Source organism: Erithacus rubecula, assembly GCF_903797595.1.
Source record: "Erithacus rubecula genome assembly, chromosome: 13".
Lineage (NCBI taxonomy): Eukaryota > Metazoa > Chordata > Aves > Passeriformes > Muscicapidae > Erithacus > Erithacus rubecula.
The window spans coordinates 6,916,724-6,930,926 of NC_136665.1; the positions used below are offsets into that span (position 1 = coordinate 6,916,724).

The window sequence follows — 14,203 nt, forward strand, 5'->3', positions numbered from 1 at the left end:
GTGCTGCTGCCATGCTGGAGAGTGGATTGTGCTGCTCCTGGGGAAGAAAGGCCAGGGAACAGCAGTGGGCATTTCTATGCTCATACTGGTATTTACAGCAGCTGCTGCTGAGCTGAGAGCCTCCTCACTGGGCTGGGTAGGAGGGAGTCCAGCTGCTGATGACAATCCATGTCTGAGCACCTGGCTGCATCCCATAATAGCATACAAAACACCTGTGTCACCTTTTTTCTTTTATTGGACAATTCCTGATTGTTTTTCTTGCAGCAAAGGAGAAACAGACCCAGCCATAGGAGTGCCCTGTACCTCTGGTCCTTGTCCTTCCTCTTCAGCCACAGACATCCAGAGTGAATTAACTGACGAGCCCAATGGTCTCATTCACCCCACCCTTCCCTCCTTCCTCTCCTGGGTGTTTGTCCTCCCCCTGCAAGGTGACTGGGTGGAACAGAGCAGGAAGTTATTAACTGCAGCTGTGTGGCTACCAGGGAGGATTTAATTTGCTGGCCTGTTGACAAATTTGGTTGCTCATTTGTAGTTCTCTTTTTTGCGGGGGGTGTTGCAGTTGAGCAAATCTGGGGGTTTTCAGTATTGCAGGGATGTGTGGGGTTGCAGTCTGCTACGGCCACAGTTACAGCACAGCTCTTACAGGGGTTTGGAGTCAGGTTGCCTGTTCCTCAAAGCCTGTGGCCATGTATCTGCTGCTGTTTTTCAACCCAGCAGTGACTGTTAGCCCAGTGTGACTCTAAGCTTTTGCTGACCTACACCATCATCTCAGTTATCAGTCAGCTTTCCTGCCTTTGAGGGCTGGCAGCCTGACTCTCTCTGGGTTCCTGCCACATCTGTCACCTCTGGAAGCCACTTTGCTCTGGATAAAATCGAGTTGAGGACACAGATGGCCAGACCTGACCTGGGAAATGAAAGCTCAGCACTAATGGAGAGTGATCCAGGCAGGAACTGTGGAAGAGGCAGGGGAAAAGTGAGGAGCCAAGTGCCAGCCCCCTGGGCAAGGGAGGGAGGAGTGGAGACAAGATGTAAGCAGGAGGCCAGGTGTGGTTGGTGGCCTTTGTGAGAGTCATCACTGCTGTTGTGTTACTGTTAAACAGCAATATTTTGACCTTGCAGGGCAACTGTCACTTGTCACACCGCCCAAAAAGGGTCCCCTGAACCCATCTGGTCCCCCTGGAGTTTCTGGCACTCTTCTGGATCCCAGCTGAGTAGGCTGCACAGAATGTGCACAGGCACAGACCATACCTCTGGGTCAACAAGGAAGTTCTTTCCGTGCCCTTAAACTCACTCATCAAGGAAGGGAAAGCCCTAACTTGTGCTTCTCTGGAAAGGGCAGGGCCCCAGAAGTAAACTCCCCTACTTCAGAGTAATTCCCTGAGACAGACAGAGGAGTGAATGTGCCAGTCTGAGGTCAAAAATGGCAGCAAAGATGTGGCCCCGCCCTAGAGGTCACCCTGAAGGGAAATTCCTCTTTTTCAAGAACTGCGGCTCACTGTGCCCAAGGGCTGGGTGAGGAGGAGTCTGTGTCTGTAACCATCAACTATTTCAAGAGCAAACATGGATCACGTGCCCTCTGCTCATCAGCCGTTTTCTAGCACCGATCTCTCTCAGGACACTTGACATGGCTCCTGCCATCACTGCTGCAACACACTTGCAGGTCCCCAAAGACGCAAGATAATCGGGAGTCCCCAAAACTTGCCACAGCCAGGAACTGGAACTATTCCAGTTCCCAGTCATTTGGGCAGGTGCCAAGAGCGGCTCAAAGCAACCCCCCAGATCCTGCAGTCACCTGGGCACCCAGAGCAGCGGCAGCATTATGTGGTGCCTGTTAGTGACAGCTGGCATTTCGTGACAAGTCCCTGCTCCCAAGCATGAAAGAGAGCAGACAGCAAGGGGGGCAGAGCATCCTCCCGCTCTGGCGGGCCCAGGCTGCCTTGGCTGGGGGCCAGGGCTGATAAGCAGCTGTCTGACCTTGGGCTGTTGTGAAGGGAGCTCACTTGGCGCAGATGCTGGCAGGAGCCTCAGCAGGGGCTCCCTGCTTCCCCCTTAGAGCTGCACCGGAGCTGAGGCCCTGCCTCTTTGTTCCTGCCGGGCTGTGCTGCTCCACATTCACTTTGGCCCAACCCATGGACACAAGGCTGACCCCGACCTGCCTCTTCACAGGGTGCTCTGGGGGAAGGCAGTGGTTCACAGACCTGTGGAAGGACAACCGGGCCACTTGCTTGGTGTGAGCACAAGAAACAGCCCAGTTCACTCAGGGCTGCCTTGAAGCTGTGGGGAACAGAGTCAATACCGCATGATGTAACGCTCCTGCAAACAGACTGAAGCAGTTAGGCAAGAAATGGAAAAGTCTAGGATGGGGAAAAGCAACCCCTGAAGTTGAAGAAGGAGCCTACTTTTCTTTATCTAGTAAGGATATACCAGGCTGTAACCCTATGTGTAGACTTCAGCAGCCTCAAAGAGGTGCAAAGATTATAGGAGTCTGAAGAAGGGAATTTGTTGTCCCTCTTTCTTGTACCTCTCCCGTTCCTCTTCCTGATGCACAAACTGAAGGTGTTTCTCTCCCCAAAGCCACGCTCGGAGAATTCTGCAGCCTTGCTGCCACTCTGTGCCACCCCTGGACGCGAGTGACCGTGTCACTAGGAAGGCTGGGACCGCTCTGCGTTTTACTGCCTTAACTCAGCGTTTCCGAGAATCGGCGATACTTCGCGTTAGCCGTGCGTTTTAAAACCACCCCGCTCTGCGCCTTTTACTATTCGAAAGCCCCCGAGCCTTTCAGAGCCAGCCCGGGCCGACTCGCCGCGCCCTGCCAAGCGCGGGAGGGGCGGGACAGCGCTCGGGAGCGGCGGGGCCGGGAGGGGCGGGACAGCGCTCGGGAGCGGCGGGGCGGGGCGGGGCAGGACAGCGCTCGGGAGCGGCGGGGCGGGGCAGGACTGCGCTCGGGAGCGGCGGGCGGTGGCTCGGGGCGGGGCCGGAGGCGGCTCCCGGCAGGTCGGGGCGGGCCGGGGCGGGCGCAGCGCGGTGTTGGCGGGACCGGGCCTCTCTGCGGGCAGTGCGCACCATGGCGGCGGCAGCGGGCGGGCGTGCGGCGGGGCTGGCAGGGCTGGCGGGGCTGTCGGCGCGGCCCCTGGGCGCGGCGGAGCCGCTGTCCCTGGGTTCGCTGCAGGGCAAGGTGCTGCTGGTGGCCAATGTGGCGTCGCTCTGAGGCACGACCACGCGCGACTTCCTGCAGCTCAATGAGCTGCAGCAGCGCTACGGCCCCCGCGGGCTCCAGGTCCTCGGCTTCCCCTGCAACCAGTTCGGTCACCAGGTAGGGCGGGCGGCGGGGTCGGGGAGCGGGAAGGAGCCCCCGTCCCGGCCGGGCTCTCACGGGCCGTGCTTGGGGCGGGTTTACCTTTGTTTCTTTAGGAAAACTGCACCAACGAGGAGATCCTCCCCATGCTCGAGCACGTTCGTCCTGGCAACGGGTACAAGCCCAATTTCATCCTGTTCGAGAAGTGCGAGGTGAACGGGAATAACGCGCACCCCCTCTTCACCTTCCTGAAAGAGGCGCTGCCCTTCCCGCACGACGACCCCTCCTCGCTGATGACCAACCCGCAGTACATCATCTGGTCCCCGGTCTGCCGCAACGACATCGCCTGGAACTTCGAGAAGTTCCTCATTGGCCCCGACGGCGTGCCCTTCAAACGCTACAGCCGGCGTTTCGAAACCATCAAGATCCAGGATGACATTGAGTTACTTCTGCAGAAGGTTGCCTAGAAAGTTCTTTCCCCTTGCTGCGCACCTCCCTGTTTTTCTTGCAGGGAGATACTGCTCTGGCAGAAATCCCAATGTCTTGTGCAGGTTTTGCTTATGATGGTGCATCTTCCAAATCCTTGAAGTGTGCTTGATGTTTTTAAAAGTTGCACGGGAATGTTTGGGAAGGTATGCCAGGGCAAGCAGCTGTCTCGGTGATTCTCTGAATAAAAAATGTGTACTTTCTTTAAGGCTGTGGCTTGATAAATCTGGGTGAGTTGGGTAAAACGTGGTGGGTCTGTTACCTGTTTATCAGCCTATGTGGGTGCTCACAGGGCAGACTTGGAGCATTCGAGCACGGCTGTGCAGTCAGGCTGAACTAAACCGAGGGCATGAGCTCTGCAAGCTGTGAATCAGTACCGAGTCCTGTCCCACGTGTAACAAGCCTGGCAGAGCAGGAGGGTGGCAGGGAACAGACAGACCTTGCCCTGCTGCTCACTGGACCTCCCTTAAGGCTTCCCTGCACAGGGAACACACGGGCACACGTGGCCAGGGGGTGTTTTTACACTGGCTGATGAATTCCCAGTGTGGCTACCAGCAACGGGCCACAACAGGCTAAAAGCCTTTGGGGCAGGGAGATGAGCGATCCTGCAGCCTGGGGGGACCCAGACCAGGAGCAGCACCCATTGTCCCTCCCCTTGTCCCAGAGCCACTGCCCTCTCACTGGCTCCATCCCTTTTTGCACCAGTGGTGGCCCAACACATGCTCCCATGCTGGCCCGGTCCTCCATGAGACCTGAAGCACCTTTGTGCATCCCCAGCACCTCGTGATGCAGAGAATCATGTGACAAACCAGTCTGTTCATGTTCCCAGTGCGATACCACCCCATTCAACCACTCGGCCCATGGAAACTGTGCCTTGCCTCAGAGTGTCCTTGATTCCCTTTGGGCACAGGAATTGTATATGACACTCTCAAGTGCAGATGTGTCAGGAAACATTTCCTTTTTCTTTTCACTTCTTCCCTAACAAATTTTGGACTCCTGCTAACCATGGAGCTGAGAAGTGTGGGAGTCTTTGTATCAAGCTTAATGAGAAGTTGCTGCAATTGTACCCAATGATCTTAGAGGTCTTTCCCAATCTTCTATGATTCAGTAATAATTCTGACATACTGGTCCTGCTCAGCAATCCTGGTTTTACAGGCTGCTGCTAAATGGCTGGAATTATGATTGATTTCCTGTGGAAAATCATGAGCCTGTGCCAAATTTCACCTGCTATCCTTCTGCCCAGTAGCTCTTACAGAAAATTTTTCACTCCTTAAATTGCTCTGTGAGCATATTTTCATTACAAGCCACTCCTCACAAAGCCTTGTAGCACTGAGTATAAACTTGGTTTGGGACTGAGGAGTCCTAACCCAGACTAGAAACTTGGGCTCTCCAAAGGAAGGCATAATGCTTTCAAGCATTAGTGCACTGTTTTCATAATAAAAACACCCATGATTTGAGGGTTTGTTGGTTTTTTTTTTTCTTGTTTGTAGCTTTTCACTTCACAAATTCACAGTTGCTTTGTTACCGTACCTATATCCAAGAATCACTCAAGGTTGAGAGAGACTGGATAAATCCTCCAACCAGCACCACCCTGCTTGCTGCTACCCCTGAGTCACTGAGCTTTGAACTCAGATTGCACAATCCTCACCGGGCTATTTCTTAAATCCCAAAACAGCTTCATAGAAAAAAACAGGATGTTTTCAGCAGCTATGTAAGCTTTGCAGCAGATGATGCATGGTGTAGTGGATTATTTTTTCAGTTGGTTCTACTTCCCTCATTAATGCAGAATGTTGAAATAGGTGGAGAGTACAGGGGTCGTGAGCAGCAGAAACTCAGGGCACTGAAAAATCTTTCTCAGTATAAACTGTGGCACTTCCTCATTCCTGACTCACCAAACCCGAGCCGTTTGTGTGGGTCCTCCTCTGTTCCTAGGCAGCCTCTGGCTCTGGACAAGGTCCACAGTTACAGCAACACCTGCTGTAGTTCCATCCTGCCAAAAAGGGTCTCTCACTGAGTCTGCTGATCACAAAAGCACCTTGCACTGTGCTAATCCTGTTCCTATATCCAAGGGATTAATTTACCTTCTGACCACTGGGGCTGTGCTAGCAGAAAAACAAAGCAACAGCTCCAGAACAGCTCCAGCCGTGCCAGAAGCAGGACAGTGACACGATTCCAGGACAAAAATGAGCCATGCCAGCAGCAAAACAAACAATCCCAATGTAAGCACCAGCAGGAACTCTGCAGTGTGGCAGAAAGCTGCCCAGCCTTGTTGTTCCTGGTCTTGTTTCAGCATTCCCTGGAGCAGCTGGCTCTGGGGTCCAGTGGGCTGCAGCAGAGGGCACTGGCTGGAGCTCTCTGGCAGTGACAGGGACAGTGGAACATGGTCCCCACACAGGATCTCACACCCAAACCTTGGCTGGTGTTGTGAGACAGGAGGTGAACATTTCACCACAGGCAGCAGCTCTGTGCTGAGGGGAGGCATGAAGAATCCCAGGCAATTCCTCAGGGATTATAAACCAGCCCAGTTCTATTTCTGTAATTTCTGTAATTCCAGGGAGAAACAGACTGACTCAGAGGAAAACCTTAAAATAAATACTACTTTAGCACAATTGGTTGCTTTTGTGGCTTGAGGATGTTGTCCTTTCAACATCTCCTGTCTGTCACATACACACTCCTACATTCCACTTCAATGCCAAACACTTAATCCCTCTTTTAGTGCTCCTGCTTTTCCATTCTTCTGCACATCAAAGTTTCATATATTCTCTTCTTCATAGAAAATGTTTGACCCCTACTGGGACAAATGATCTACTTCTTTCCCCCTTTAACTTCCCCAGATAGTTGCCACCAACTTCTTAAATCCTTAAGTTAAAATATTAAAATGTTTAAAATGTTAAAACAAGTTAAAATATTTGAAGCTTTCAGAAGCGTTAACCAGTTCCAAGAAAAATTATCCTTCCTGGCCCTCTCTCCCTCTCCTAGATTCCCTAGTGTTCTGTCCACCAACCCCTGAATTATCTGCTGAAATCCTGGCTGATGAGATGTGGTGTTCAGAAGTGTCTACTCAACAGAAGTGCCCTCAGCCTGAGTCTGAGACCTTTCTTACTCAGCCTGTAGCAGGTTCTTTCAGCTATTTAAATTCCCTTTCTCCTCGGCAGCTTTCAGTCACTGTGTTTGATCATTGCCATCCTAAGGCTGAGAACACCTGCCTCCAGTCCTGTGGTACTTGACAGGGCTTTGCTGCTGTCAGTGATACTTTCACACCCATAGGGATGAGCTGGAGATCAGGGCAGAAGTCAGTGGCTGAAAGGAAAATGCTTGAAGAGAGAGTAGAACACAGACACATCTGTCTACAGTGAAACTGTACCAATATAATTTTCTTACACTGAATCAGAAAGATCTGAATTAAACCATTTAATTGTTTACCACACTTTCTATGAGGAGTCAATAATTCATTAGCAGAGTGAGGTCAGCCACACAAGCACTATCTCAGAATAGCTGACTCATTTTAAAAACACACCCAGCCTTGCCATAATAGGGAGTGTTACAGCCCGAAGGGGCCCTGCCCTCTGAGAAAAACTGAACAACATTCAGCTCTTACTGGAAGGAGAAAATGGTCCTTTCAGTGTAAACTGAATGGACTCGCCCTGCTGTCAGGAAGATAAAAGGCTTTTATCGCCTTACCCCGCTTGCTGTAGCCGTGCCAGGCTGGCAGAGCCCACCTGCCCATGGTGCTGCCAGAACGCTCCAGGCACAGTCACAGCACCCCCACATCACCCTGCCTTTTTCACCTAAGGAAAAGGGATTTCTTTGGTGAATCCGTTTAAGGCAGATTTTTAAAATGCTTCTCAAGACCTCCCCCCCCGCTTCTGAAGGACAAGCCCCTGAACAGCACAGGACACGCTACTCGAGGGATCAATGCCTAAATCTCGAGCAGCTCTCTCCTGAGACAATTCCCAAACTCCTGAGCGCTTCCCGGCCGGTCACACTCACCCCTTCCTTCTCCGGTTTATTCCCGTAACAACTTGGACTCCAACGCCCTCACCAGTGTGCTCCACGTGAGAAAATGGAGCGTCTAAAACTGAAACCACGGTCCAACCAAATGGTTCTGCCACCTGTTTTGTCAGAGACTGCCCTGAGATAAATAAAACCTTTATGAAGAACTAAAGGTTTCAACTTGGGCTCGATCTTCACTGCGCCATAATTCAGGGAGGAGATTCTTGGTGATAAAGTGAAGTAAGTACACGGGCGCAGTGGGCTGGCAGCAGCCACCCTCAGCAGGTTTGGGGAAGGCTGGGCTGCTGCTGCTGCAGATAAGGAAGGGAGCAGAGTGTTCGCAGAAGTTTTTATCTGAGGACTTAAAGAGACCGGCCCGGGAGCCCTCTCGACCACGAAGCCCCCTCGGGGACTCGGTCCATCCCCGCGGGGCTGAGCGCTGCTGCTCCCAGGGCTCTCCCTGCAGTTCCCGTAAGGACGCTCAGCGCGGCACAGCCCCGCCCGCCAGAGCCCTCACGCTCCCGCTGCAAGATGGCGGCCGCCGCCACGGCGCGCGGGGCCCCGCCCACCTGGTCACGGAGCGCGCGCGGGCGGGGCCGGCCCCTCCCACTCGGCCGCGCGTGCCCGCCCGCGCTCTCGCGCGCGCTCCGACCTCCGCCCGCGCCGGGTCTCGCGCATGGACATGGCGGCGGCCGCCGCGGCCGGCGGGGAACGGGCTCGGCCGGACCCGGCCGAGCAGCGGGCGGAGCTGGGGCCGCTCCTGGCCACGGCCCTCCGGCCCGGCGAGTCCTGGTGAGCACACTCGCGCCTCCCCTCCCTCCCCGTCCCCCTCCCCTGCGGGCGGCGGGGCCTGCGGGCCGGGCCGCGCCGCCGCTGAGGGGCCGCGCCGGGCGGTGCCGTACGTTGCAGGTACCTGGTGGAGAGCCGGTGGTTCAAACAGTGGAAGAAGTATGTGGGCTTTGACAGCTGGGACATGTTCGGCGCCGGCGATCCCAACCTCTTCCCGGGCCCCGTCGACAACGCGGGCCTGTTCCCGGGGCCCATCGACAACTCGGGCCTGTTCGGCGGTGAGTGCTGCGGGCAGCGGGTCGCGCTCGGGCTCGGCCCGGCCGCTTCCCCGCGCTGCTTTCGCTTTCCAGCCCGGTGCTGGCAGGGGCGCGCGGCCGCACCGCCTGTGCCTGGGGCCACCGCCGGGCTCTGCCTCCTGGGGAGCGCTGGTGTTTCTTAGTGTCCTGGCTGTACGTGTGGAGAAGAAAAGGTGTGTTTGATGCTCTCCTCTCTGCCCTCTGTCTCCCTTTTAGATCCAGAAACTCAGAGTTTAAAAGAACACCTCATTGATGAGCTGGATTACGTGCTGGTGCCCACCGAAGCCTGGAACAAGCTAGTAGCGTGGTATGGCTGCATAGACGGGCAGCAGCCTATTGTGAGGAAGGTAAGTATGGCTGAATCAACTTCTCCTCCTCCCGGTTTCATCTTCTGATCTCCATCAAACTTAAGCGGTTTATTTTGCCAGATGTCAGCTAAGACAGGATTCGCAGCAGCTCATTGGAGATAGTGATGTTATGTCTTTTTGCCTTGTCTGAAAGAGCAACTTGCCTGTGTTTCAGCCAAAAAGCCAGAATGTTCAGGGGTTTTGAGTTGATGGTTTATTTGAGACAAGAGCCCTGGACCTTGCCCAGGTTATGATTCTTTGGACTAGTACAGTGCTTTTATATTGCATGGAGTAGTTTGTACTTTGTGGACAAGTGTAAGTTGTTGGTCAGACTTGTTTATCTTCCAGGACAGAATGAGTCTTTTAGTACAGATGGATTAGGGGCTTCTTGTTGAGTCTAAGGTCATTCTTGTTTTCTCTTCAAAAATTGTGTGATTCTAAAATCTTTATAAAGAGATGGATATATGGTTTTGTCCAGTAAGTCATATTTTTGGTTGATAAATGCAGTCATGTGTGCATTCTGAGTATTTAACCTATTCTGGAAGGTGAGATTGGCAAGTGTTGGTTTTTTGTTTTGGTTTGTGCTGGTTTTTGGTTTGTTTGTTTTTTTGGTTGGGTTTTGTTTGTTTTTAAAATGTGTGTAGGTAGAAGGTTTTTAGGTTTTATTTTAGTCTTAGGCTGTTGTATTGACTTGATTGAACAATGCCAGACAGTGGGACTCATTAAAAGACTAATCACTATACCAAGTGTTGTTATAATGTATGGAATTAGCATCAGTTATGTTTACACAGCACTGTGTTGTAAGCAAGGGTTACTCCCAGGTGTGCAAGACCTAGGAAAGTGTGGCAGCAAAAGGGAGCTAAGATCAGGAAGTGCTGATCAGTGGTGCTGGAATGTTGTCATTCAGTGCGGGCTAGAAATTGCATGTAGTAAGAAATTCTGATGTCTTCAGGACACCAGGTGACCTGGGGTTCACTCAGCTGAATAGACAGAACTCCCAGGGAAGCAAGAAATAGGAGAGGAGAAAATAATTATAGCATGTGAAGGAGATGTGGTTTTAGAGAAACATGTAACATCTTGAGGAACTGCAAGTTTGCATTGAGAGAGAGAACTGGTACTGATCAGTACTCTCCAAGTGAGGGAGCTTTCCTTCCTGAACTGGCTGATTGCTCTCACAAAAACTGGCATGTTATTGCACACTCCCTTTGCTGAAACATTTGACAGTTGACAAGAGATTTGGGATCTATTGGGGAAACACTAGGGCCTAACTGCATGAGTTTTCTTTTTGTTGTGGTGTCTGATTCTGCTTTCAGTGGTGCAATAACCAAGGGGGTAGAGCTTGTGCTGGTTTACAGACCTAACATGCCAGGTTATTCTGGGTCTAGTTAAGAATAAATGTTTAAAGTTTTGAATTGCTATGAAACTGTCAGTCTCTGTTGTTAATCTGGTAACTGAAAGGGATTTTTATATTTAAGAAGATGCTAAAATATAGCAGAATAGTAGGTTTGTGGGATGTAACAGGCTCTTATGAAAATCCAGTGGGTCAGTGAGAGACAGAAGCTGCACTGCTGCACCTGAGTAGAATGTGGGCAGGATCTTACAGTATTCCCCAGACAGAATTAAAAGTCAAGCACTTAAACTCGTCCTCCTTGAAGGCTTTAAGACTTTCCTAAAGATGGATGAACTGTAATTCATACATTAAAATATCCATATAAGTAGGATCTGGAAAGCAATTTTCAGGCATTTTTATGGTTTTAAAAAATATTTTTTCCATCTCTGTGTTTGTTAATCAGAGCCAAGTACAGGAGGATTAGACTGGATTTATTTGTGGTTCAGGTTTCCTTTGATAGTCTCAAGCCATATTTTTGAGCATTCATCTATAGAGTCCTACTGGAAGGTTTATTGATGTGCTTACTCAGTGGCTGAGTAGTGCTGAGATTGCTGTCCAGTGGCATGACCTGAGTTGTAGTTTGGCAGAGAACAAGGAAGCTGGTCAAATGCAGTTTAAAAGACATCTGCAGGTGGTTAGAGACTCTATTCCTCTGTCCTAAAAGGCACAATGATCTGATCAGGAACTTCTTGGAAAGAGTTACTTTCATTTCTGAGTATAGCTCTTATTTGTTTCTAATTACAGAATGCTGGAGAACAGGAAGTCATGTTTAGTGACATTTATTTGGAAAAAAAACCTGAAAGCTTTTGACTTGGTTTCTTTTCTTATTTAAAAAGTGTCTGCTCTGCCTATCAAGTATCTGTTTAAACAGGGAGCTTTACTTTCTGTTGTAACAGCAAAGTACTGAAGATATTTCCAAATGTGTTTGTTAATTATTTACCTTTAAAGTACCTTGCATATCTAATACAACCTTGTGAAAGCAACAATCCTCAGAAGATGAAAGCATAATTTAGTGGAATTGTCACTGTTAGTCTAGGTTTTAATTCTTTGTTTCTTTCTAAAGCTGAGTAGTTTTTTCTGTAGGTCATACCACTTCTGGTGTCACACGAATATAATGTAACATTTCATTTGGAAGGGACTTAATGATCTGGTCCAACTGCCTGACCAATTCAGTTCTGACTGAAAGTTAAAGCAAATTAAAGTCATTGTCCAAATGCCTCTCACTGTTAAATTATATCAACTTTTTCACTGAAATATGGTGTCAGTTTCAGAGGCTTTGTAGATGCCAAGCACTCTGGAGAGAACTGAGGTGTAGGGTTTTGGTTTTTTTTCTTACTCCTCCTGTTACATTGCAGTTGTCTCATAACTGGCCTGTGAGATGTGCTTTTCTTTCTGGCATAGTATGTTTTATGATCTGTAGGTGGAGAATGGTGTCCAGTTTTAGGGAAGCTTTTTTAAAAATATGCTGGAAGTTGGTGGCATGAGTGAATGCACCTACTGGAATATTCTCTCAAATGCAAAATTGATTTGAAAAGTGCTCTGAAATAAAGCAGTGTCATCAAAACAACTTCAGAGGTACTTTTCTGTTATTGCTAGGAGAGAGTAATGAGGCAGATTAGGTGTACCATGCAGAAAAATAGATGATGCTTTGGTTTGCTCTCTTCTGGTAGAAGAGTTTTTGGTCCAGTGTTCCAGCCTGGTTTCCTTCTTTTTATAAAATTTAGCCAAAGTCTAGAGGTAAAAGGTAATTTTCTTACAGAATGCTTTGTGTTGTAAAATATTTTTCATTAGTAGTTAGTTGACATTGTCAGTTCAACTGTGATGATGGACCTCTGGAACTTTGCACTGTGGAAGGGAAGCACAGGGATTTCCTGTTTTAAAAACCAAACAAAACCCCCCAAACAAGTTGGTGACTGAATCTGGGAGCGAGTCAGTGTTCAGTTTATGGCTCAACTGTCAATACTCCAAAAGGCTCACAGTATTTAGAGCTGTGTACTTTAGGGCACTGCTCAGGATTGCAGCTTTGTGTTGCTTTGCTCCCTGTGTGCAGGTGGTGGAGTATGGGCTGTTTGTGAAGCACTATAAGGTTGAGGTTTATCTCCTGGAGCTGAAGCTGTGCGAGAGCAGTGATCCTGACAATGTCATCAGCTGCCACTTCAGCAAGGCAGATACTGTTGGTAAGTAGTTCTGATAGATTAAGCTGTGCTCTGAGGCTGTCTCAAGAAATAATTTTTGCCCTCCAGAACCTCCAGATTGGAGGAAAATCTGACTTTTTTCTATCTCTCATTGCTATATTTTTCACGTGTAAAAATGCTGGATGTCAGCTATCCTGTATCTACATCACTAAACTGAAGAAAGCATCTGTCGTGGTTTGACACTGGCCAAATGCCAGGCACCCATGAGAACTGCTCACTCACCCTCCCCTGCCACAGCTGTGAGGAGAGAAAAAAAATTAACAAAGGGTTCATGAGTTGAGATAAGGACTGTGAGAAAACACTGCAAGGGCAAAACAGGCTCAACTTAGAGGTACAAAGTAAATTTCTTGCTAACAGAAAAAGAGGAGGATAATGAGAAATAAAATAAGCTCTTAAAAACACCTTTTCTTCCCCCTGCCCCTCCCTCCTCCCATTTAAAGCACAGGGGGAGACTGGGCACAGAGGGTTTTGGTCAATTAATCGCTGAGATTTTCTTCTTCTGCTCCAGGACAGAAGTCCTTCCTCTGCTGCACTGTGGTGAGACTGTTCTCTGTGAACTTCTCCAGTGTGGTTCCAATCTCACGAGCAACAGTCCTCCCAAAACTGCTGCACTGTGAGCCCCTCCCACGGGCACACAGTCCTCCCAAAGCTGCTGTGGTGTGGGGTCACTCTTCCACAGGGTGCAGTCCTCCAAGGACAGGCTGCTCCAGCCTGGGACCAGGGCCCCTCTCTCTACTGGGTCTCCCACTGGATCACAGCCCCCTCCAGGCATCCACCCCCTCCAGCATGGGCACCTCCTCCATGGGCTGTGGGTGGATCTCTGCATCCCATGTGGATCCCCATGAGCTGCAGGGACACACCACAGCCTGCAGAGGAATCTCAGCTCTGGCCCTGGAGCACCTCCTGCCCCTCCTCCACTGACCCTGGTGTCTCCATGTGGTTTCTCTCACATGTTCTCACCTCGTCTTCTTCTCTGACTAGAAATAAACCATCTGCAGTTTGTTTTGATTGTCCTCTTAAATATGTCATCACAGAGGTGTTACCACCCTCTCTAATTGGCCCAGCATTGGCCAGCAGCATGTACAGCTTGAGAGCCTGTCTCTGGACTGTCTCTGCTGGGCATGGTGGGAGCTTCCAGCAGCTTCTCACAGGAGCCACCTCTGTGGCCCCCTCTCTACTGAAGACCAGGCCATGCAAAACCAACACAGCATCTTTATGGGCAACTTGACAGTAGTAACTGGAAATTTAAACCTTTGTTTTCAGATGAAGAGAAATTGGCCTTTGGGCAGAAAGTTCTCATTCTGCATGTTATTGGTTTGAGGGCTTGAAAGGCAAATACATGACTGAAAACAGAAGTTTTCATTCTTTCAGATTCAATATAAGACAAACTATATGAGCAATTATAACTTCCA

At 50.1% G+C, this 14,203-nt stretch overlaps 2 protein-coding genes across 3 annotated transcripts in view; both read left to right on the forward strand.

The window, feature by feature from the left end:
- The first annotated feature begins 3,011 nt into the window (after positions 1-3,011).
- Positions 3,012-3,989, forward strand: GPX1 (glutathione peroxidase 1). The gene is made up of 2 exons (XM_079316871.1): positions 3,012-3,313; positions 3,412-3,989. The coding sequence occupies exons 1-2, from the start codon at positions 3,065-3,067 to the stop codon at positions 3,760-3,762; spliced, it is 600 nt and encodes a 199-aa protein (XP_079172997.1). The 5' UTR covers positions 3,012-3,064; the 3' UTR covers positions 3,763-3,989.
- A 4,391-nt stretch (positions 3,990-8,380) lies between these two features.
- Positions 8,381-14,203, forward strand: part of USP4 (ubiquitin specific peptidase 4) — a 31,261-nt gene continuing 25,438 nt past the window's right edge. The window contains exons 1-4 of one of the 2 annotated variants that reach the window (XM_079316840.1): positions 8,381-8,566; positions 8,684-8,841; positions 9,076-9,206; positions 12,647-12,773. In XM_079316840.1, coding sequence (XP_079172966.1) covers positions 8,451-8,566; positions 8,684-8,841; positions 9,076-9,206; positions 12,647-12,773 — 532 coding nt within the window. In that variant the 5' untranslated portion in view covers positions 8,381-8,450. The remainder of the gene's footprint in view (positions 8,567-8,683; positions 8,842-9,075; positions 9,207-12,646; positions 12,774-14,203) is intronic. The other variant, XM_079316839.1, reaches the window with a different exon arrangement.